Source organism: Sapajus apella, unplaced genomic scaffold (genome assembly GCF_009761245.1).
Source record: "Sapajus apella isolate SASKATOON/1434 unplaced genomic scaffold, GSC_monkey_1.0 scaffold7, whole genome shotgun sequence".
NCBI classification, from domain to species: Eukaryota; Metazoa; Chordata; class Mammalia; order Primates; family Cebidae; genus Sapajus; species Sapajus apella.
Genome location: NW_022436947.1, coordinates 33,826,149 through 33,848,262, shown reverse-complemented (window position 1 = coordinate 33,848,262; position 22,114 = coordinate 33,826,149). Strand labels below are relative to the sequence as shown.

The 22,114-nt window shown below is 39.0% G+C and overlaps 1 protein-coding gene across 1 annotated transcript in view; it reads left to right on the top strand.

Moving 5' to 3' along the window:
• The first annotated feature begins 9,195 nt into the window (after positions 1-9,195).
• Positions 9,196-22,114, top strand: part of PRKAR2B (protein kinase cAMP-dependent type II regulatory subunit beta) — a 103,282-nt gene continuing 90,363 nt past the window's right edge. Inside the window, exon 1 of the mRNA XM_032275708.1 lies at positions 9,196-9,757. Coding sequence (XP_032131599.1) covers positions 9,451-9,757 — 307 coding nt within the window. The 5' untranslated portion in view covers positions 9,196-9,450. The remainder of the gene's footprint in view (positions 9,758-22,114) is intronic.

Here is a 22,114-nt window from a genome sequence, read left to right as displayed (position 1 = left end):
TATATTCTTGTTTCTCACTTTATCTCCTTTTATTGGTAAAACTTAGATTCTTGAGAAAGGGAAATGGGAATTTATATTATGTAAAACTGACATGTCTGACAATATCTTCAGTCTGCCTTTATTTTGCTGAATATAGAATTCTGGGTTGAAAATAATTTTCCTTCAGCATTTTGAGGATATCAGTTCTATTGTCTTCCAGCTTCAGTGCTATGTTGAGTCTGATAATGTTCTGATTCCTCAGCTTTTGGATGTGATTTGTACTGGTTTTGTCTCTTTTTGTCTTCTTTTGTTTTTCTCCTATCTGAAAGCTTTTATACTCTTCTATTTATGTTAGTCTTCTGAAATTTCAGCATTCTAGACTTAGTGAGAATATTTTTACTTATTGTCCCATGATCCTGTCCATGGGTCCCTCCAATCTAGAAATTTATATCATTCAATTCTAGGAAAAGGTATTGTATGATTTCTGTTTTTTGTTTGTTTGTTTTATTTTTTTTTGTTTGTTTTGACGGAATCTTGCTCTGTCCCTGGGCTGGAGTGCAGTGGTGCAGTCTTGGCTCACTGCAACCTCCATCTCCCGGGTTCAAGCGATTCTCTTGCCTCAGCCTGCAGAGTGGCTGGGACTACAGGTATGCACCACCACACCCAGCTAAATTTTGTATTTTTAATAGAGATGGGGTTTCACCATGTTGGCCAGGATGGTCTTGATTTCTTGACCTCGTGATTTGCCGACCTCAGCCTCCCAAAGTGTTGGGATTACAGGTGTGAGCCACCGTGCCTGGCTATTATATGATTTATTTAATAATTTTCTCAATTTCTCATTGTCTTCTTTCTTGAACTATTATTTTGATGTTAAAAATTAAATCTTTTAATTTTCTTATTTTTCTCTGCTATTTTCTAGATTTTTTCTTATGTTCTAGCTTCTGGTAATTTATTCAGCTTTATCTTGGACCATTTTATAGATTATATATCTACTGTCATAGTTTTAATTTCTAAAAGTTCTTTCTTATTCATTTAAAATATAGCACAGTGGCTTTAGAGTCATACTGTCTGGGTCCCATCCCAGTACCACTTGCTTGGCAAATGCGATCTTGGGCAAATTACTTAACCTCTCTGTGTCTTGATTTATCCATCTGAGCATAATAATGTATCTATCTCTTAGAGTTCTTCTAAAAATTAAATGAGTCAATAAAGTATTCAGAACAGTATCTAATAAATAATGTTAGTAATTATTATTATCATTATTGTACATTAGAAAAAAATATTTTTGACCTTTTCTTCTGTTCATTTCAGTTATTACTTCTTCAAATTTATTTTTTAAATTCATTTATCTTGATCCCAGTCTTTCTTTTGTTAAAACAAAACAAAACAAAATGGGTTTCACCGTATTGGTCAGGCTGGTCTTGAACTCCTGATCTTGTGATCTGCCTGCCTCTGCCTCCCAAAGTACTGGGATTACAGGTGTGAGCCACCATGCTCAGCCTAGATCTGAGCCTTTCATATGAAAAAATTTTCTTTTCTTGGAAGTCTTATGATCCTGTTTGTTTATTTATTTATTTATGTATTTATTTATTTCACCCAGGTGCGGGTGGGCTGATCCAAAAATGGAGTCAACCAAGTCTTATGATTCTTACCTAATTTCATACTTGTAAAGTATGTGGAGGGATGGTGATTATTAACCAGTGGACTTCACAATGGAGTGAAAACACAGAGACTTGGGTTTTCACTGGGGACCCTCCAATGTCAGCAATTGTAGGTCTTGTCTCTTGGGCTGGTCAGTTCCCTAAAAAGATATTCTCTAATTTCCTGCCTAAGAGGGTATAAATCTGTCTGTCCAAAATTTGGGAAGTCCAGAAGGGAAGGAGGCCACCTATAAGTAGTTCACCAATCAGGATCAATCATCCTCTTTTTAGTATAGAACCTCATCCCCACAATAAGTTGTGTAAACTTCTCTAGAAAATAAATCTTCCACTTCCCACTGGGAATGAAGAAGAACAATTACTTGCGTACATAAGATAGAGAAGGCGCTGGAGGGTGGACAGTGTTATTAGCTCTTTCTACAGGCTTTTAACCAGTCCTCACCCCTTACCACCCCTCCAGAGACACCCAGTGTCTTCAGACTCTGTGCTCTGTGATACAGATGTGATATTGCTTCTTGTTGGCTTACTCTCACTGACCCTTCACCCAGGCTTAGGTTCCAGCATTCTCCAGGAAATAACTTTGCTAAGTTATTTCCAAAATTCTGGTAGACAACTCTTATCTATTCTTACCTCTTTTCTTGTTCTTTTTTTTTTAATTAAAGAATTAAAATTTAAAAAAAAATTGTGATAAAATACACATAATATGAAGTTTACTATCTTAATCATTTTAAGTGTAGAGTTTAGTAGTGCTACATATACTCACATTATTGTGCAACCAATCCCGGAACCTTTTCATCTTGTAAAACCAAAGCTCTTTAGCCATTAAACAGCTTTCCATTCTCCCCTCCCCACTCAGCCCCTGGCAACCACCATTCTACTTTCTTTTTCCATAAATTTTGACTTCTCTAGATACTTCATATAAGCGGAATCATACAGTATTTGTTTTTTTTGTGACTGACATTTCACTTAGCATCATGTCTTCTAGCATGTGTCAGAATTTCCTTTCTTTTAAGGTTGAATAATTTAAAAAAATTTTTAGCCTAAAATCTCCTTAGATTGATAAGCAACTTCAGCAAAGTCTCAGGATACAAAATCAATGTGCAAAAATCACATTCCTATACACCAGTAATAGACAGAGAACCAAATCATGAGTGAATTCCCATTCACAATTGCTACAAAGAGAATAAAGTACCTAAGAATACAACTTACAAGGGATGTGAAGGACCTCTTCAAGGAGAACTACAAACCACTGCTCAAGGGAATAAGAGAGGACACAAACAAATGGAAAAAAATTCCATGCTCATGGATAGGAAGACTCAATATTGTGAAAATGGCCATTCAGCCCAAAATAATTTAGAGATTCAATGGTATCTGTATTAAGCTACCATTGATTTTCTTCACAGAATTAGAAAAAAAACTACTTTAAATTTCATATGGAACTGAAAAAAGAGCCCATATAGCCAAGACAATCCTAAGCAAAATGAACAAAGCTAGAGGCATCATGCTACCTGACTTCAAACTATACTACAAGGCTACAGTAACCAAAACAGCATGGTACTGGTACCAAAACACATATATAGACCAATGGAATAGAACAGAGGCCTCAGAAATAATACTGCACACCTACAACCGCCTGATCTTTGGAAAACCTGACAAAAACAAGCAATGGGAAAAGGATTTCCTATTTAATAAATGGTGTTGGGAAAACTGGCTACCCATATGCAGAAAACTGAAACTATACTCTTCCTTACACCTTATACAAAAATTAACTCAAGATGGATTACAGACTTAAACATAAGACCTAAAATCATAAAAACCCTAGAAGAAAACCTAGGTAGTACCATTCAGGACATAGGCATGGGCAAAGTCTTCATGACTAAAACACCAAAATAAATGGCAACAAAAGCCAAAATTTACAAATTGGATCTAATTAAACTAAAGAGCTTCTGCACAGCAAAAGACACTATCATCAGAGTGAACAGGCAACCTACAGAATGGGAGAAAGTTTTTGCAATCTATCCATCTGACAAAGGGCCAATACCCAGAATCTACAAAGAACTTAAACAAATTTGCAAGGAAAAAACCAAACAACCCCTTCAAAAAGCAGGCAAAGGATGTGAACAGAGACTTCTCAAAAAAAGGCATTTATGTGGCCAACAAACACATGAAAAAAAAGCTCATCATCACTGGTCATTAGAGAAATGGAAATCAAGACCACAATGAGATACCATCTCATGCCAGTTAGAATGGTGATCATTAAGAAGTCAGAAACAACAGATGCTGGAGAGGATGTGGAGAAATACGAACACTTTTACACTGTTGGTGGAAGTGTAAATTAGTTCAACTATTGTGGAAGACAATGTGGCAAATCCTCAGGGATCTAGAACCAGAAATACCATTTGACCCAGCAATCCCAGTACTGGGTATATACCAAAAGGATTATAAATCAATCTGCTATAAAGACACATGCACACACATGTTTATTGCAGCACTGTTCACAATAGCAAAGACTTGGAACCAACCCAAATGCCCATCAATCATAGACTGAATAAAGAAAATGTGGCACATATACACCACGGAATACTATGAAGCCATAAAAAAAGATGAGTTCATGTCCTTTGCAGGAACATGGATGAAGCTGGAAACCATCAGTCTCAGCAAACTAACCCAAGAACAGAAAACCAAACACCACATAGTCTCACTCATAAGTGGGAGTTGAACAACAAAAACACATGGACATAGGGAGGGAAACATTACACACTAGGGCCTGTTGGGCGGTAGGGGGCTAGCGGAGGGATAGCGTTAGCATCAATACCTAATGTAGATGATGGGTTGATGGGTACAGCAAACCACCACGGCATGTGTATACCTATGCAACACAACTGCACGTCCTGCACATGTATCCCAGAACTTAAAGTATAATAAAAATCTTTTAAAAATTATTTTTAATTTTTATTGTGGTTCTCCCACTCTTTTTGTTCTTTGAGTTTTTCCTGTGTTCTTTTAGCCATTATTTTAGTGGAGTAGAGATAAACATCTGTGTCCGACCTGGTCTTTAATAGAAAACTCATATCCTATTTATGAAATGTGATATTTAAGGACATATTCTTTGTTGCTTTTTTAGAATCTCTTTAACTTTGCAAGATCCCTTAAAGGAGAATAATGAGTATGCATTTCATCCTGATTTAGCCAAAGATATGCTTTGATATTAAGCAAAAAAAGTTTCATCAAGCAGCTTCCTATTTAGCATGAATATAAACTCTTCCTTAGTGAATCTAGCATAGTGGATCTCAAAGTGTGGTCCCCAGACCCACAGCCTACCTGATTATATGACAGACATGCAAAATCTTGGGACCCACCTCGGACTTACTAAATCTGAAACTCTGGGGGTGGGGCCCAGCAACTGTGTTTTAAGCAGCCATCCAGGTGATTCAGATGCTTGGTAAAATTTGAGAACCCCTAGTCTTCTAGAGGCAATCCTTTGCGAAGTTGCACGTAGAGATTAAACATTTTACTTACTCTTAGTCCAAATGTCTGTAAGATTTTCAGGCTACGAGGTGACCAACTTCTAGCAGACATGTTTTGAGGTTCCTACACCACTTATAGTCCCCAGTGTTGGGGACTTTCCTCTCTGCTGAAGAGGCAGGGCTTATCATGTATTTACACTACCTGAACACTTCCTTATCTGGCACCCTACTGGTCACACTTACTGACCACCTCAGTCAAGGCCAAACAATCTACTAAAAGGTCAAGACCAACTAGTCTGATTCTCTCTTGAGAATATGAATCAGAGACACTGAAATTGTGGTCATTGTTGAAATGCTAAAGGTATGTAAAACTGAGGCTGATGGTCACAGTCAGCCTTGAGCAAGCACAGGCCCTGTATCCTCTCAATTGGCTCCTTTTTTTTCTTGAGTTGGTATATATTTCTTGCATCAAAGAGACTTGATCAGGAAACATTAACTATTGATAGAAAATGCTGAAGGATTGATTGGTCATACTTATGACTCTGTACTGCTTGCCCAAACCATTGGTTTTGTCCTTGCTGTTGTCTTGTTTTTTGGCTATTACATATAAGCAAGTTGATCTATCTGTTTAATTTCCTGCTGTGAAAACATATTTGGCAGCACTCTTTTCATTTCAATGCTGAGCTCTCAGGGTTCTTTTGCCATTGCTTCCAGTCTGAGTCTCTGAGAAATTTGTGCAAATTGCTTTGTAAATCCACAACCAAAGAATCAATATCAGTGATGTTCTTTTAAAGAATATGAGATAAATAGTTCCCATAAGCCACCGTTCAAAAGGTTCAAAATGAAACATTCTGAAAATGAAAGCAAAAGAAATCATACAATATTACCAAAAAGGTTATCTGGTAGTGAATAAAAGCAAGAATATGATTTGAGAAGTGAACATCTGTTCTGAGAACAATGCTAACATAATGGGAGTATCAGGACTAAGCTTTACTTTTTCAGGTCATGGTTATTGATTTAACAACTGATGGAAATAAAAATTACCAGAGAGCTGTTTGCAAATATGTTTTAAGTCCAAGAAGTTTTCTTTTAGTATTAGGCTGTTGTAAATCTCTCAGGATGAAAGAGACTATATAGGTCATCTAATCTAATTACGCATTTCATGCTTGAATCACTTCCATATTCTTAAAGAAATGAGAACCACACAACCTTGGCATTGTGGTTAATGACAGAGAGCTGTCTACCATGCTTCATATAATAAATCTACAAAAAGAAATAAATGAATTTGGAAACACAAAAGGGCATTAACAAGATATGGCCCTCATTAATGTCTGGAAAAGTAGTGCCTTTTTATTTTGTCATTCCTGAGGAAAAGGTGTTAGACATTCTGGCAGAGATTGATAATTATCACCAGACTTTTTTTTTTTTTTTTTTTTTTTTTTTTTTTTTTTTTTTCTTGAGACAAGGTCTTACTCTATCACCCAGGCTGGAGTGCAGTGGCACAACCACAGCTCACTGAAGCCTTGACCTCCCTGGGCTCAGGTGTTCCTCCCACCTCAGCCTCCTGAACAGCTAGGACCACATGTATACTACCAAGCCTGGCCAATTTTTCTATTTTTTGTAGAGATGGAGTCGCCCTATGTTGCCCAGGCTGGTCTCAAACTCCTGGGCTCAAGTGATCCACCCTCTTTGGCCCCCCAAACTGTTGAGATTACAGGTGTGAGCCACTGCACCCGACCTGACTTGGTTCTTTTTAATTCCCAAATGTTTACTTGGCACATGACTGCTCAAAATAAAGATTACATTTCCAAACTTTCCTAATAGCCATGTGTTTCAGTTGCTCTTGTTGTGTAACAGATTACCTCAAAAGCTAGAGGCCTAAAACAACCTTTTTATCATGTTTTCAGATTCTGTGGAACAAGACTTCAGCCAGGGCATCCAGCTCAGTGCCGACTTCTGTCATGTTGACTTGACTTCTATGACGCTCTGTGTTGGTCAAATAAATCACAAGCACATTCAGATTCAAGGGGAGGGGAAGTAAGACTTCAATTCATTACTGGATAGTGGCCATGCCACACTGTAGGAGATACTGTTGTAGTCATCTTTGAAAATGCAGTCTGCCACACCACAGGTGTGGCCATGTTGACTAAATTCTGGGCAAGAGGACAGAAGAGGAATTGGTGTGTTTAACTTCCTAGAAGTGTCCTTAAAGAGTATATGTTTTGGGGAAGGGATGGGAGCTTCCCTTCTCTTTTCCATTTAGCTCTTAGCTAAAATATAACTGGCCCTGGAGGAGCCATTTTGAACCACAAACAGGATCACACAGCAATGAGCTGGAAGGAATGTGGGTCATGGAGCACATGATCATCAAGGAATGATGATCATGGAGCACCATACCAACCCTGAACTGTCCACATTTACATTCCAGAGAAGTACAATTCTAACTTAAGCTATTGCATTTTGCATTTTCTGCCACATGTGAGCAATGCTAATCATAATTAATACAAATATTATCACAAATGAAGACAAGTGATACACATGCATCTTAGATTACCAGATCCACAAAAATAATAATGCTTACATGGTAGAGAGTAGTACTAACATTGTGCTCCAAGCAGTGACATGTGAAGCTCACCGTATTTTTTCTTTTTTTTTTTTTTTTTTTTTGAGACGAAGTTAGGTCTTGTTGCCCAGGCTGGAGTGCAATGTCCGGATCTCGGCTTACCTCAACCTCCACCTCCCGGGTTCAAGCGATTCTCCTGCCTCAGCGGCCTGGCTAATTTCATATTTTTAGTATAGACGGGGTTTCTCCATGTTGGTCAGGCTGGTCTCCAACTCCCAACCTCAGGTGATCCACCCGCTTTGGCCTCCCAAAGTGCTGGGATTACAGGCTTGAGCCACCGCGCTCACCATATTTTATAAAAGTTTAATTCTTAAAATGTTTGACACAATTAGAAGCTCTATATTACTATATATTTAAAAACAACATTATTACTATGAAGTTGATAAGAAATGAAAATAGAGAAATACATTGGCTCATGGAGTGAATATAGGATGCATCATTAACAAAAGGTTAACATCAAGATCCATTCTTACAAAAGGGCCTAGTTTGTTACGTCTCTGATTTCTAGTCTTTGAGTTTCCCCAGCCATGTGTTTACTCTTCCGTGGGTGGGAAGATAAATCAGAATAACCAAGCGAGCTTGCTCTTAAGCTATTTTATTTACAATGATATGGTAATTGTAGAAAATGAAGTATGCGTACTTAAGTAGTATTTAATTGACAAAAGTCAATTATTTCTACTTCAAAATTGTAAACATTTGCAAAGTAAGCCTAATTTCAAAGTCAAAGACTTCTACTTTAAAAGCAAACATAAGTAATTCTATTTTTCTTTATACTGAAGTGTTTCAATTTTTGGAGATAAAGTCAAAATCACTCAAAGTATAAAGTTTTAAAATAATCAGCGCCTCACCCTGCACTATCCTATTTGAAGGAGATCAACTTCGATAGATACCAATAAATGCTGTCTTTGTCTCAATAAATAGTAAGTGCATGGAGTGTATAACGAAATAGCATCAGTAAGGCAAAACATAATAAACAGGATGGATGAGAAAAAGCTGGATAAAATGTGGTGGAAGAAAAAGAAAGACGTCACAAAGATGGGGTAGCATTTCTTTGTCCAAAAGAGAACCAGTACCACCACAAGACTTCAAACAAAGGACATTAACAACACTTATCATGCAACTAGATTCTAAAAGGAAAATAAAATGCCACTACTAAGGTGGAGGCTGAAGTTTCACGACAAATCTCTTGGCACCAGCTCTGAGTGGGAAGTGGGGCGAGTGGCCAGCAAGCTCCAGGACATGCGGACAGGTGGACACCGAGGCGGCCTCGCGGGGGCCCGCCAGCCCTCGGCGCGCCGCCCGCCAGCGCATTCCACCCTGGCGCGGTCAGAGCCGCGGGTGCGCGGCGCCCGCCGGCGGAGGTTGCCATGGTTTCCGGGGGTCACGTGGGCGCGCTCTCCCGCGCCCCCTCCCGCGCGCCGCGGCGGGGCGGGGGCGGGGCGACCGGGCGGGGGAGAGGCGCGGCCGCGGCGGGACCGGGAGGAGCAGGAGATGCTGCCAGCCCTCCCGGGGCCGCGCTCGCTCAGCCGCCGCCGCCACACGGAGCAGCCGCGCGCCAGGAGCCGCGGGCCGGGCCAGCCGGGCCGCCGGGGCCCAGTGCGCCGCGCTCGCAGCCGGTAGCGCCGCCAGCGCCGTCGGCGCTCGCTCGGCAGCCGCGGGGCCCGAGGCCGGGCCGGGGAGGGGGCGAGGGCGGCGCCCGGGCGCCTGCCGCTGGGGAGGCAGGATGAGCATCGAGATCCCGGCGGGACTGACGGAGCTGCTGCAGGGCTTCACGGTGGAGGTGCTGAGGCACCAGCCCGCGGACCTGCTAGAGTTCGCGCTGCAGCACTTCACGCGCCTGCAGCAGGAGAACGAGCGCAAAGGCACCGCGCGCTTCAGCCATGAGGGCAGGACCTGGGGGGACGCGGGCGCCGCTGCTGGGGGCGGCACCCCCAGCAAGGGGGTCAACTTCGCTGAGGAGCCCATGCACTCCGACTCCGAGGACGGGGAGGAGGAGGAGGCGGCGCCCACAGACGCAGGGGCGTTCAATGGTGAGAACCGGACCCCCTCCGCGCCCCCGGACCCCCTCGCTGTCCGCTACCGCTCCCCGTTGTGCTCTCGGATCCTGCTGCTTTGCGCACTCACCTCTCCACGCATTCTCCACCTTTCCCTACCTTCCCATCTCTCCCACCCCCTCAGCATCCATTTCTGTCTCTCCCACTCGCCCACCTTCCTACTCTGCTCCCTTGTCATACCCTCTTCCCTTCCTCTGGAGGTGGGAGAGCTCGGAGGTTACGCTTTCCTCTGCCCGTCTGCCTGGGCCGGTTGGGGTGGGCATCTGCTAGAAAGACAACTTTAGCTGTGGTTGGAGGTATTTCGCTTGGAGGATACCATTGTGCATAAAGAAACTGGCCCACTTGGCGTCTTCTTTCAGCCCTTGTGTTAATGGAATGTCGAAAGAGAAAAGGCGAACAGTGTTTAATGTGATTGGCTTTACTGTTGTTAGGATGGTAGATTCACTGAAAGAAGCTTGAAATTGAACTCACTGGGGCAGAACAAAATTTATGGCCAATAGCTCTGACATCCTCAGATAAGAGTTGTCTGTTATTTTCCAATTTACCAATACCATGTTGTGTTATTTTTGGACATGTAACAAAGGATCCTATTAGTCTGAAACCCACTGGGGTCTTTGGAACGAGGAAACAGGTTAATGTTTTGCTTTTTATATAAAGCACGTATTGAATTATTTGGTGCTTTATTTTTTTAAAAGTGTATGAGAAAAACACTATAGGAAGTTCCGAAGGCTTGTTGGTTGTCTTTAGAATGAAAAGCCAGTGAGTAATTGTAAGGACTGTGCCAGACAGTAGAGCTAGAAAGAATGAATGGGAAAGAAAAAGGAATTTTCTCAAATAGCTGCTCCTGGCAAGTCCCACCCCTTTTGCTTACAACCCTCTTTCCCTAACACACCCAGACACACACCCTCATTTACAGCCCCCTGTATTTACACAACGTGCCCAAATCCCATTTTTATGGCAACCCAAGCTAAAATACCATGGAGTGCAATGTGCAAGTGTTTTCTCTTTGTGGTGTAAGGCAAACATGCATGCACCATTGCACCAGCTTTTATTTATTTACGCTGCTTGTGGTTTGTGTGTCCGCTGTGTATTTCATAAAATGAAAACCTTTAAAAGTGTCATTTGATTTCCTTGTGTATGCTTCTAGGAAGCTGTTTCTTTCTTTGCGGGATTACATGTTGAAATGGCTTATAAAATTGATGTGTTTTTAGCTTGTCTAAAACAATCCCAGATACCCTGGAAATTAGTGTTCCATGAAGATAAAAGCGAAGCTTGTTACTTACAATTTTAATTTTGGACTTTTAAATATTTTCCCAAGAGGATAATCATAGTCTTAATTGTTGTTTTTGCACAAGAATCAGATCAAATAATTTTCTTACCAGAAACAAGAGAAAGATGAAAGAATGCATGTTTTAAATAGATAAGAAGCAGCAGCCAGTAACAGATGACAGAAAGGGCAGAGGCATCTAATACTTCTTTTATGCTCTCGACGCATGCACACATGTTCATGCACACACACCAAGGGGAAGAAAGGACTCTTTTCCCAGAAGGAGAAAACTAGGAACTAAGGGACTTGGTAAAGATCTTATATATATTCTGTATATGTTGTTAATATAATCAAAATCTTTTGTTTGTATGATAAATTTGAAGTCCTTTCCATTGATGATTCCATTTTCTTATTAAACAATATATTGTGCACAGATGAGATTTAATTTTCATTTTGTGGTGAAGAAATAAGCTGTTAACTTCTGAACAGCAGGGATCATTTTATATGGCCTTACAGTCTCCAAGCCACCTTTACTGTAAAAATTGCTTAATGTGACTTAAACAAGTTAAGCTTGTTAAACAATTGCTCTGTTTACTCCCCAGCCTCAACCCCAAGGACTTTAAAACTTTTTGACTGCAACCAGATACAATTTGATCATTATCCAGGAGGCACAGACATGTGTACAACTCAAACTTTGGCAATAGTACAGGTACTTCCTTAGGTCAGATGCAGTGCTTTTTGATATTTCCTATTTGAATCAATTCTTTATATTTTGAATTGTGTTGAGACCTGAAGTTGAAAAACATTTAATTATAGTCTACAAAGTGGTTGGCAAGCTTTTCTTGTAAAGGCCAGGTAGTAAATGTTTTAGACTTTGTGGGCAATGTAAGGTCTTGATCACTACTACTAATACTTCTTCTTCTTCCTTTCTTCTTTCTTCTTCTTTCTTTCTTTTTTTTTTTTTTTTTTTTTAAACACATACGCCTTCTGAGGGTTGGAGTTGTACAAAACTAGCTGCAGATAAAGGCCATAGCTTGCTGACCTCTGGTCAGAAGAAAAAAAGTCAAAATAGTACCGTACCATTCGGGGGAAAAAACTGGAGTGAGCCTAAAAATTATGAGCCTGTTAGTTTGACATCTGTGTCCAGAAATGTGCCACATTGCAAAAAACCCCAGAGACTGGGCAATTCTGGCATAGCAAAGAATAAGGATTGGAAAACAAGTCTTAATTTACTATGATGCAGCACAAGACCTGCTGGGTCAATAATTCTGAAATTTTCATAGGCATCTCAAGGACTTTTGATTCAGAAATGACCATTACCCTGTACCATTTTTGGAGAGCTTTTTTGAATAGGTTGAGATGGGACATGGTATCCTTTTTTTCCCCCTCAATAGACATCACAGGTCATTCTGATATCAGTAGTTCCATGACTATACTTTGGAAAACATTTACAGATAGTGATAATATTATCTTCTTATTAACAATGAAAACATAATTGTCATTAATTGACGTTTGCTGTGTGCTGTCTGAATGCTTTATTTTTTAAATCTCAGTTTTATGAGAAAGATAAGGCCATCACTTGCCCTGTGTTTCACAGCTAATGTGCTGCAAAATCACGATTGGGATATAGGTGGACCTGGCTTCATCCCTGTGCTCTTGACTACCAGATTATATCTCCAGATGGGGCTGGAACTACTATAACCCGAGTATCCCTTATATATCAAGCTCTATTTGGGATCCTTAATGTGTTTTATTGCTAAGGCTCCAAAACATTAACTTGTCCAAAGTCACACATAAAACAACTAGGTAGTGGAGCCTGATTTCTTAGTCTTATCTGTCTAGCCTTGAAGCCCAGGATCATAAGGGAGTTCTTAAATGGAATTTGTTCTGTGGGGTGACTCACAAGTCAGGATTTCCCTGGTTATTTTTTCAGTAATGGTGATGGATTTGCATCGTTGGTTCATATCCTTTCATGTGAGTCTCTTTAACATAAGTGATGGTATTTATGACAGGTTGGAGTTAGTGCCCATTGATGGACATAGGAATCAAGCATATGACCTTCACCTTGTAGTGTGGTGGTTTAATCAAGTAAGCCAGGCACCTGCAGTTAGCTGGAAAAATGTTTCCTGGCCAGGGCTCAGTGATTTTTGAGGGTCAGGTGGCATGGCCGTAGGTGGCACTAGACCAAACAATCAGATGGGTGTGTGTGGTCTTCTTTCCTACCTTTCCAAAGGATCCCTTCCTCTTCTAATAGCTCTCCTTTCCCTCTCCTATTCCAACCTTATCAATTCTAATTGTTACTTTCCATTTACTCTCAATACTGGTCAAAAGGGCAAGCTTTAGGTGTTAGAATGATAATGGCTTATGGTGACGCTTTCTAGAGAAACTCAAAGGCCAGAAAGAAGCCATAATGGAAACTCTTGGCATCTACTCTGCCTCCCTCTTCCCTATCCTAGAGAAAGCAAATACAGTTTGACATGTCACATCTGAAAGGGTAGCATCCCTAGGCCTTGAATTTCTTAGAAGCGTTCACAGTAGGCTACAGCATTGCGTCAGTACTAGTTTGGAGTAAAATCTGTGGGTAATGATTTTATATAGGCATCATCAAGAGATCTTGTGTTGCCCAATAATTTCTTCAGCGGAATTGCTGAAACTAAAAATGAAGTAAATACCATTCAGATTACTCTGATAAATGAAAAAGTGGTCAGAAACAAAATTAACTACACATGGGCACATGCAGAGTAGTCAGTCTGGGAGAAAAAATAGCTACTGTGATATAAAGAGCTGATTTTTTTGTTATAGAAGAAAAAGATCTAGAGTTCACAGTGGATACACATACCAAAAATAAGATACACATACCAAAAATATAGAATCATACCCCATAAGTCAAGCATATCAAAGGTAATAAATTACAATTTACCGGGTAATACTATGACTTAATACTCTTAACTCTGTCCCATGTCCAGTGTTGTTAGAATCTTTTGGTAAAAACCAAATCAAAGGGAATTTGGAGAATTTACAAAACGTCCTTAAGGTCAAGCAAAATATTGTAAAGTTAGAGCTTGTGGTGATGGACTGGTGGGAAATTAAGAGAATAAATTTATACATCATGAGAAGAAATGATTGAAAGAGAATTGAGAAAAAATATTCATGTGTCTGAAGTTTTCTTAGAGAATTATGAGAAGATATTCTTCATCTTTGTTAAATACAGTATTAGAAGATCTAAGCTTTATTGTAATTTGACTACAAGAGAAACCTGAAGCGGTTTATGTGGTCTTCCTAAAATGAGGTGGTAAAACAATAAGAGTGAGATTGACTTCCCAAGTATATGCTTTGGAGATGTTGGTAACTGGCTCACTCTATTGTCTGTTGAGTTCATGGTCTCACTTACAGCAGGAAATCATAGAATAGTCATAGCTTTAAATAATTGTTGCATTTTGGCCAGGTGCAGTGGCTCATGCCTGTAATGCCAGCACTTTGGGAGGCTGAGGCGGGAGAATTGCTTGAGCCTTGGAGTTTGAGACCAGCCTGGGCAATACAGTGGGGCCCCATCTCTACAATAAAATGCAAAGATTAGCCAGGCATTGTGGCATACGTCTGTGGTCTCAGGTACTTTGGAGGCTGAAATGGGAAGATTGCTTGAGCCCAGGAGTTTGAAGAGCCTGCAGTGAGACATGATCACATCACTGTACTCCAGCCTGGGCAACAGAGACTTTGTCTCAAAAAAAAAAAAAAAAAAAAAAAAGTTGCTTTGGCCAATTTATCAGGCTAACCTCTATGTGTTTTTTAAAAAATGTATTCTTTCTCAGTGCCCACTAGAAATTATCATGAGACAAAGTAGCCAGTTGTTTGCTCTCATCTCCTATGGAATGTGGTTACCACCATACAACTAAATAAATTTATTTGAGTGGTTGTAATTATATGGTCATTATAGTCAGTACAGCTGACTAAAAGTCAAAATGTCCTTTTAATATATTGTTAGCCTTGTAAATACTTTTTTTTTAGTTTGAAAAATGTAAAGTTAATTTTTTGGGATTAACTTAAATTCAGACTTTTAAAAATGTATGATGTATTGTGCTAGAAACATTGACTTATATATTAATAATACCTGCCTTATAAGGCTGTTACAAGGATGAATGGATTAATATTCGTAAGGCCCTTAGGACAATGTGTTAAATAAATGATATCATTGATATAAAATCATACAGAGCTGTATACATTTTTTGCACAATAGCAATTTCATTGTATTTTATGGAAATGAATCCAGCATTACACTTCTTTGGAGAGAGGAAGTAGGAAATGAGCTTATGTGGCAGTTTTACTTGGGATTTCATGTTACACAGTAATAAAATCCATATCCTTTCAACTCATAATTTGTAGCAAAGAGCTCCAGGATTTTGTAATTAATGACACTTTCTAGTTTTTGGCTATTAGAGATTTAAATGGTGGTTTTAAATCCTCCTGAAATGGATTACATCACTCATGACAATGGCTAAAATATTGAAACCATTATCTTAGTTATGAGCATAAAACAATAGTATCAGAAAAGTTATAAAATTATTTTGAGTTAGAGATGGTGATTGTGCTTTTCAAAGCAGAAATTAAGAACATTGTTCATTTTACTAGTAATAGTAGGTGGATTGCTTTAGGGGTTAAAATTGGGAAACCAAAAAACTTGAAATAGTGTCCTTTCTTCTCTTATCCATCTATTACTTTGGGCTTTGGAAGAAGGGAGGTAAAGGGAGGAAGGTAATGAAGTCAGTAGAGAATGAGGGAGGGAGCGAGCAAGAGAGAAGTACAACCAGTTGTGAAGGCTTGCATGAGTAACTTACACTTTGTCTGAAGACATGCAATGGAAACAACTAAACAGAAATTGAAGCATGAGTACTTTAATTTTTCTACCTATCAAAAATCAAACCATTTAGCTTATTTTAAATAAGACAGTTACCAGCTTTTTTTTATTTTTTTTTTTTTTTTGTAGATACACATACATGGATGTGCTGTGTCTGGGTAGAACAGGAATAAATATTGAATGGTTATTTTATTGTTGCAAATCTCATTCCATGGATTCCAGTAAATTTCCAGCTGTCAAGATTCTGTTGACAGTTATGTTGAAAAACAGTTGTGTTTCTTTTTCAGCTGTGCAGATACAAACAGGAGACCTTCAAATCCATCCATTTGGGGTTTATTTATGACCCATCAAGAAAGTCATTTGTTGGGAGTAGTAGCAATAAAGTCCTACAGTGGTGGTTGAGGATTGATGGAATATTTTAACGTGAGCGATTCGGTGAAGGAGACTGAAGTGACTCATGTAGGGTCTACCTTAGAAGTGTGGAGAATCACAGCAAGTGCTGAAATCTGGGATGGCCTATTAGAAGGAATCTGTGAAGAGCTGGAAATTAGGATATTGTATTTATTCATTCACTGTACAAATATTTGTGGAGAGCCAAATTTTTTATTATTTTAAGAAATGATTAGTTCTAAAATTTACTCTCTTTAGATTTTTTTTTTTTTTGGTAGAGATGAGGTTTTGCTTTGTTGCCCAGGCTGGTCTTGAATTCCTGGGTTCAAGCATTCCTTTTGCCTTGGCCTCCAAAGGTGTCGGAATTACAGGAGTGAGCCACTACGCCCTGCCTAGACTTGTTAAGGTACCATCCTTTTGTCAGAGATGGCCTCATAGATAGTATGTGTGATCAATTTTGTTAATAGATGAAGCAGGTGAGAGACAGAGAAGTTTCTTACCCAAATTTGGTAGGTTTTGGCCTTATAAATTTGATTTTATTCATAGAACTGTTGCCAACATTTTGTGCGCTATTTATATGAACTTATATGAATTTTTTCTGTCTTCCATCAAGTTGATAGATAAGGTTTAAAAGACTGGGCTAAAGAAAAGTACTGTTATCTTCAGAATTTCCAGGTTTTTTTGCTCTTTGATTCTTTTTCAGTGAAGTGAAATCTAATATTAGACTGTATTTTCCTATTGTTTGCTTAAGAAGAGACAATGGAAAAGAAACAAGAATACAGTGATTTTTCTGAGTTGGATGAATTGTTACTGTGTTCTTGGTCCTGTTCTTCTTCCAGTCTTATCTCATCTAGTTGTACTTGGGACAGTCACAAAACCCTGCTATAAAAACCTCACTATGATGCTCATCATTTTATAGGAGCGAATTTTGTGCTTCACAAATTCAAAATGACTCAGACTGCTTCATTATGTAATTATTTTGTAGAAAGAATCTGAGCTAAAATTCTCAGGTCATGGCTTACATGACAACAAAACAATGTAAGAAAATCAGAACTATAAACAGTTGGTATAACATTTATAAATGTTTCAGCAATAGGCTCCGCCTGTTGTGTAACTTAATATGTTTGGAAACTAAAAAAAAGTCATTCCAGTTGCTGCTGTTTAAAAATGTTTCTTAATTTAAAAAAAAAAGACAAAAGGTCAAAATGTAAACACATGTTCCATGAAAGTGAAGCCAAGAAGATATACTGTATACAGTTATTCCTGTATCCGTTTGGCTAAGGATGACATTGTTTAATTTACATTAGCTGTTCCAAGACAAAATAGTCCATTGGAGTGACACCGAGGGGAATTTTGGGGGTAAAAAAAGAATGAAAAAAGACATTTGTTCCATTTGTTCCAATATATTTCAGTTAGTCCCAAAAAGCGTCTTTTTCAAAGGTCATGTTGAATTAAAACATGATTCGGCTGTTTCATTGTCAGTATTATAGAAATCGAATGTTTTTTAAATGATGTTCTTTTGGGCTAGGCGCAGTAGCTCATGCCTATAATCCCAGCACTCTGGGAGGTCGAGGCAGGCGGGTCACCTGAGATCAGGAGTTTGAGACCAGCCTGGCCAGCATGGTGAAGTCCCTTCTATACTAAAAATACAAAAATTAGCTGGGTGTGGTGGCAGGCGCCTGTAATCTCAGCTACTCAGGAGGCAGAGGCAGGAGAATTGCATGAACCTGGGAGGCACAGGTTGCAGTGAGCTGAGATTGTGCCACTGCACTCCAGCATAGGCGACAGAGGGGGACTCCGTCTCAAAAAGAAAAAAAAAAAAGCGTCCTTTTAATTTAATACTAGTTATTATTGACCTTTTTGACTACTGATGTACCAGATGCTAAACAGTGCTTTACACACAGAGATTTAGTCTTCCCAAAAGTAATTGGTGGAATCAAGGTTTAAAGCTGGCAGTCTGACTTCAGGGTCCCTCTCTTCAACCACAGTTTATACACTTCATTTCAGTAACTCTTTTAGCAGTAACATGGTTGAAAATAATCACATTTCAAAAAATAAGCTACCTACTTTTCCCTCTAAAAATTTGCAGGCTAGCCCTGCATTGATCTCTCCCTTTTACAATTTGCTTTCTCTGTCTATTCAACCCAAATTAGCATTTCATGTACTGTAGAAACTCAATACATTTGTTTTTTATTTTGTATTGTTTTTGAGAGAGTATTGCTTTGTCACCCAGGTTGGAGTGCAGTGGTGTCATCTTAGCTCACTGCAGCCTCTGCCTCCGTGTTCAAGTGATTCTCCTGCCTCAGCCTCCCGAGTAGCTGGGATTACAGGTGCACACCACCACATCCGCCTAATTTTTGTATTTTTGGTAGATACGAGGTTTTTCCATGTTGGCAAGGCTGGTCTGGAACTCCTGGCCTCAAGTGATCGACCCGCCTCAATCTCCAAAGTGCTGAGATTAGAGGCATGAGCTACCACACACAGCCTTATATTTATTTATTTTAGAAATAATCACCTCATGTATTGAGCTGCTTAATTCTCAAATTTATTTTTTATATACCATTATTAGCAAAATATATTTTTGAGTGTACACCCCAAAATATGTTCATAAATTTTATACATGTGCCAATATATTGACTTATGTGTATGGTAAAGCTTCCTAGAATATAAATTTTGAAAGGAGGAAGTAAAAAGCAATTCCAAGCAAGTTGTAATTTTCTCCTACATCCCAACATATTGCTTTATACACTGTCTTGGCATACATGAACCCCATTTTGGAGACTACAATTCTAAACATACCACTTAAATTGATAATCTAATAATATATAAAGTAGCCATGATCAACTTTAGTTCCCTCATTCAAGCTTCTAGATTACAGTATAAAGGATTTGCAGAGAGAGAGAGAGAGAGGGGGAGAGAGAGAGAGAGAGAGAGAGTGTGTGTGTGTGTGTGTGTGAGTGTGTCCGTCTGTGTGTCTTTTTAAAAAGACAGTCACTAGATAAGTTATTTGACTCAACAGAAGTTTGGCAGAATACAGAAGAAAATTCTATCTTATAAAAAAAATAAAACTATATTACCTGAAGGGGGAAATCCAGGCTTTTTCTTTTAAAACCTATTTTCCTGTATATCTTGAATTCCAATTATAGAGCAGTAATGTTTTTGCCGCAACATTTGCGGATGGGACAAAGAGAATCATGTTATAGTTATCTGGTTAGGAATCAATAAATCATGGAAATACCAGTCAGAATTGGAAGAAAGTCTAAAGTTTAAAATAGTTTAAAATAAATGCAATTTCTTAGAATATTTTAGATTATTTGGTTAGGAGAGACCATTCACTATTGTTTTTTTGGAACTTTTGAAAAAAATGTTTCGCATGTGCTTGGATTACCTATTAAATAAACTTTAAGTGTCAAAATACTTGAAAGAAAGGAAAATCTTTTGTAAATACCCATTAAGTCGTAACTAAAACACATGTATAGCAGCACACGACATGATTCTAAATTGATATAGCCATATATTTTTGTCTTAAGTCATTCTCTTGGTCCTGAATGCCCACTCCCCTCTCCATATCTTTCTGCCAAATCTCACTCTTTTTCCAAAGGTTTAGTTTACATTTCACCATACCAAAAATCTTTGCAAGTTTCCCTCTCTGACATTAATAGTATCAATGTGGTAGAATGAATATGGCCTCCATCAGTCAACTTTGGAGATGTCAAGGGTCCTCAGTATAGACGGGCAAGAATGTACAGGAATATACCCTAAGTCTTTCCTGTATGTGTTGTGCTTTGCCCACAGTAGGTGTGCAAATGTTTTTTAATATATTGAATACTAAATGTCTAATGGTAAATGTATGTGAATGTAAAATGATTGAAAACTTCTTAGGCATGTAAATATTTTAAGTAGACTTACAATAATAGTCTCCTAATAATCTTTTACATTAATGTATTTTAAAATGTTTTCACAAAGTATAAAAGCTTTAGTCTATCTTCAGTTAAGTCTCATAGGTTTGGACTTCATTATATTAAAAATGTAATGTGAGGCTTGAGCCTGATGTTTGAACACTCTATAAATTGCACAGAACGCACGAACACAGGCTTATTTTGCCTGTAGGATTTCATATTCTAGTTGAGGTGACATTCTTGCCCCCCACAAACCTCTAATGCAGCATTTCATTGCATCTGCTAATGTGGACCCTGTGCTTAATCTAAAACTGATCAATTGCCCTGAACCTGCTTTGTCCATTTCCATGTCTTTGCCTTTCCTCATCATTCTTGCCACCTTGCAAGTCAAGCTGCCCTCCTCCCTTTCTTTTTTTTTTCATTTTTTTTTTACATTGCATTTTAGGCTTTGGGGTACATGTGAAGAACATGCAAGATTGTTGCATAGGTACACACATAGCAGTGTGATGTGCTGCCTTCCTCCCCATCACCTATATCTGGCATTTATCCCCATGCTATCTCTCCCCACCTCCCCACCCGCTGCTGTCCCTCCCGTATTTCCCCCCTACATACCCCAGTGTGTGATGCCTCCCTCCCTGTGTCCATGTATTCTCATTGTTCAACACCTACCTATGAGTGAGAACATGTGGCGTTTTGACTTTCTGTTCTTGTGTCAGTTTGCTGAGAATGATGGTTTCCAGGTTCATCCATGTCCCTACAAAGGACACAAACTCATCATTTTTGATGGCTGCATAGTATTCCATGGTGTATATGTGCCACATTTTCCCTGTCCAGTCTATTATTTATGGGCATTGGGGTTGGTTCCAGGTGTTTGGTATTGTCAACAGTGCTGCAATGAACATTCCTGTGCATGTGTCCTTATAGTGGAACTATTTATAATCCTTTGGATATATACCCAGTAATAGGATTGCTGAGTCAAATGGAATTTCTATGTCTAGGTCCTTGAGGAATCGCCACACTGTCTTCCACAATGGTTGAACTAATTTACACTCCCACCAACTGTGTAAAAGTGTTCCTATTTCTCCACATCCTCTCCAGCATCTGTTGTCTCCAGATTTTTTAATGATCGCCATTCTAACTGGCGTGAGATGGTATCTCAATGTAGTTTTGATCTGCATTTCTCTAATGACCACTGATGATGAGCATTTTTTCATATGTTTGTTGGCCTCATGTATGTCTTCTTTTGTAAAGTGTCTATTCATGTCCTTTGCCCACTTTTGAATGGGCTTGTTTGTTTTTTTTCTTGTAAATCTGTTTTAGTTCTTTGTAGATTCTGGATATCAGCCCTTTGTCAGATGGGTAGATTGCAAATATTTTTTCCCATTCTGTTGGTTGCCAATTCTCTCTAATGACTGTTTCTTTTGCTATGCAGAAGCTGTGGAGTTTGATTAGGTCCCATTGGTCTATTTTGGCTTTTGTTGCCAGTGCTTTTGGTGTTTTGGTCATGAAGTCCTTGCCTATGCCTATGTCCTGAATGGTTTTGCCTAGGTTTTCTTCTAGGGTTTCTGTGGTGTTAGGTCTTATGTTTAAGTCTTTAATCCATCTGGAGTTAATTTTAGTGTAAGGTGTCAGGAAGGGATCCAGTTTCTGCTTTCTGCACATTGCTAGCCAGGTTTCCCAACAGCATTTATTAAACAGGGACTCCTTTCCCCATTGCTTGTTTTTGTCATGTTTGTCAAAAATCGGATGGTTGTAGATGTATGGTGTTGCCTCTAAGGCCTCTGTTCTGTTCCATTGGTCTATATCTCTGTTTTGGTACCAGTACCATGCTGTTTTGATTACTGTAGCCTTGTAGTATAGTTTGAAGTCCAGTAGTGTGATGCCTCCTGCTTTTTTTTTTTTTTTTTTTTTTTTTTTTTTTTGGA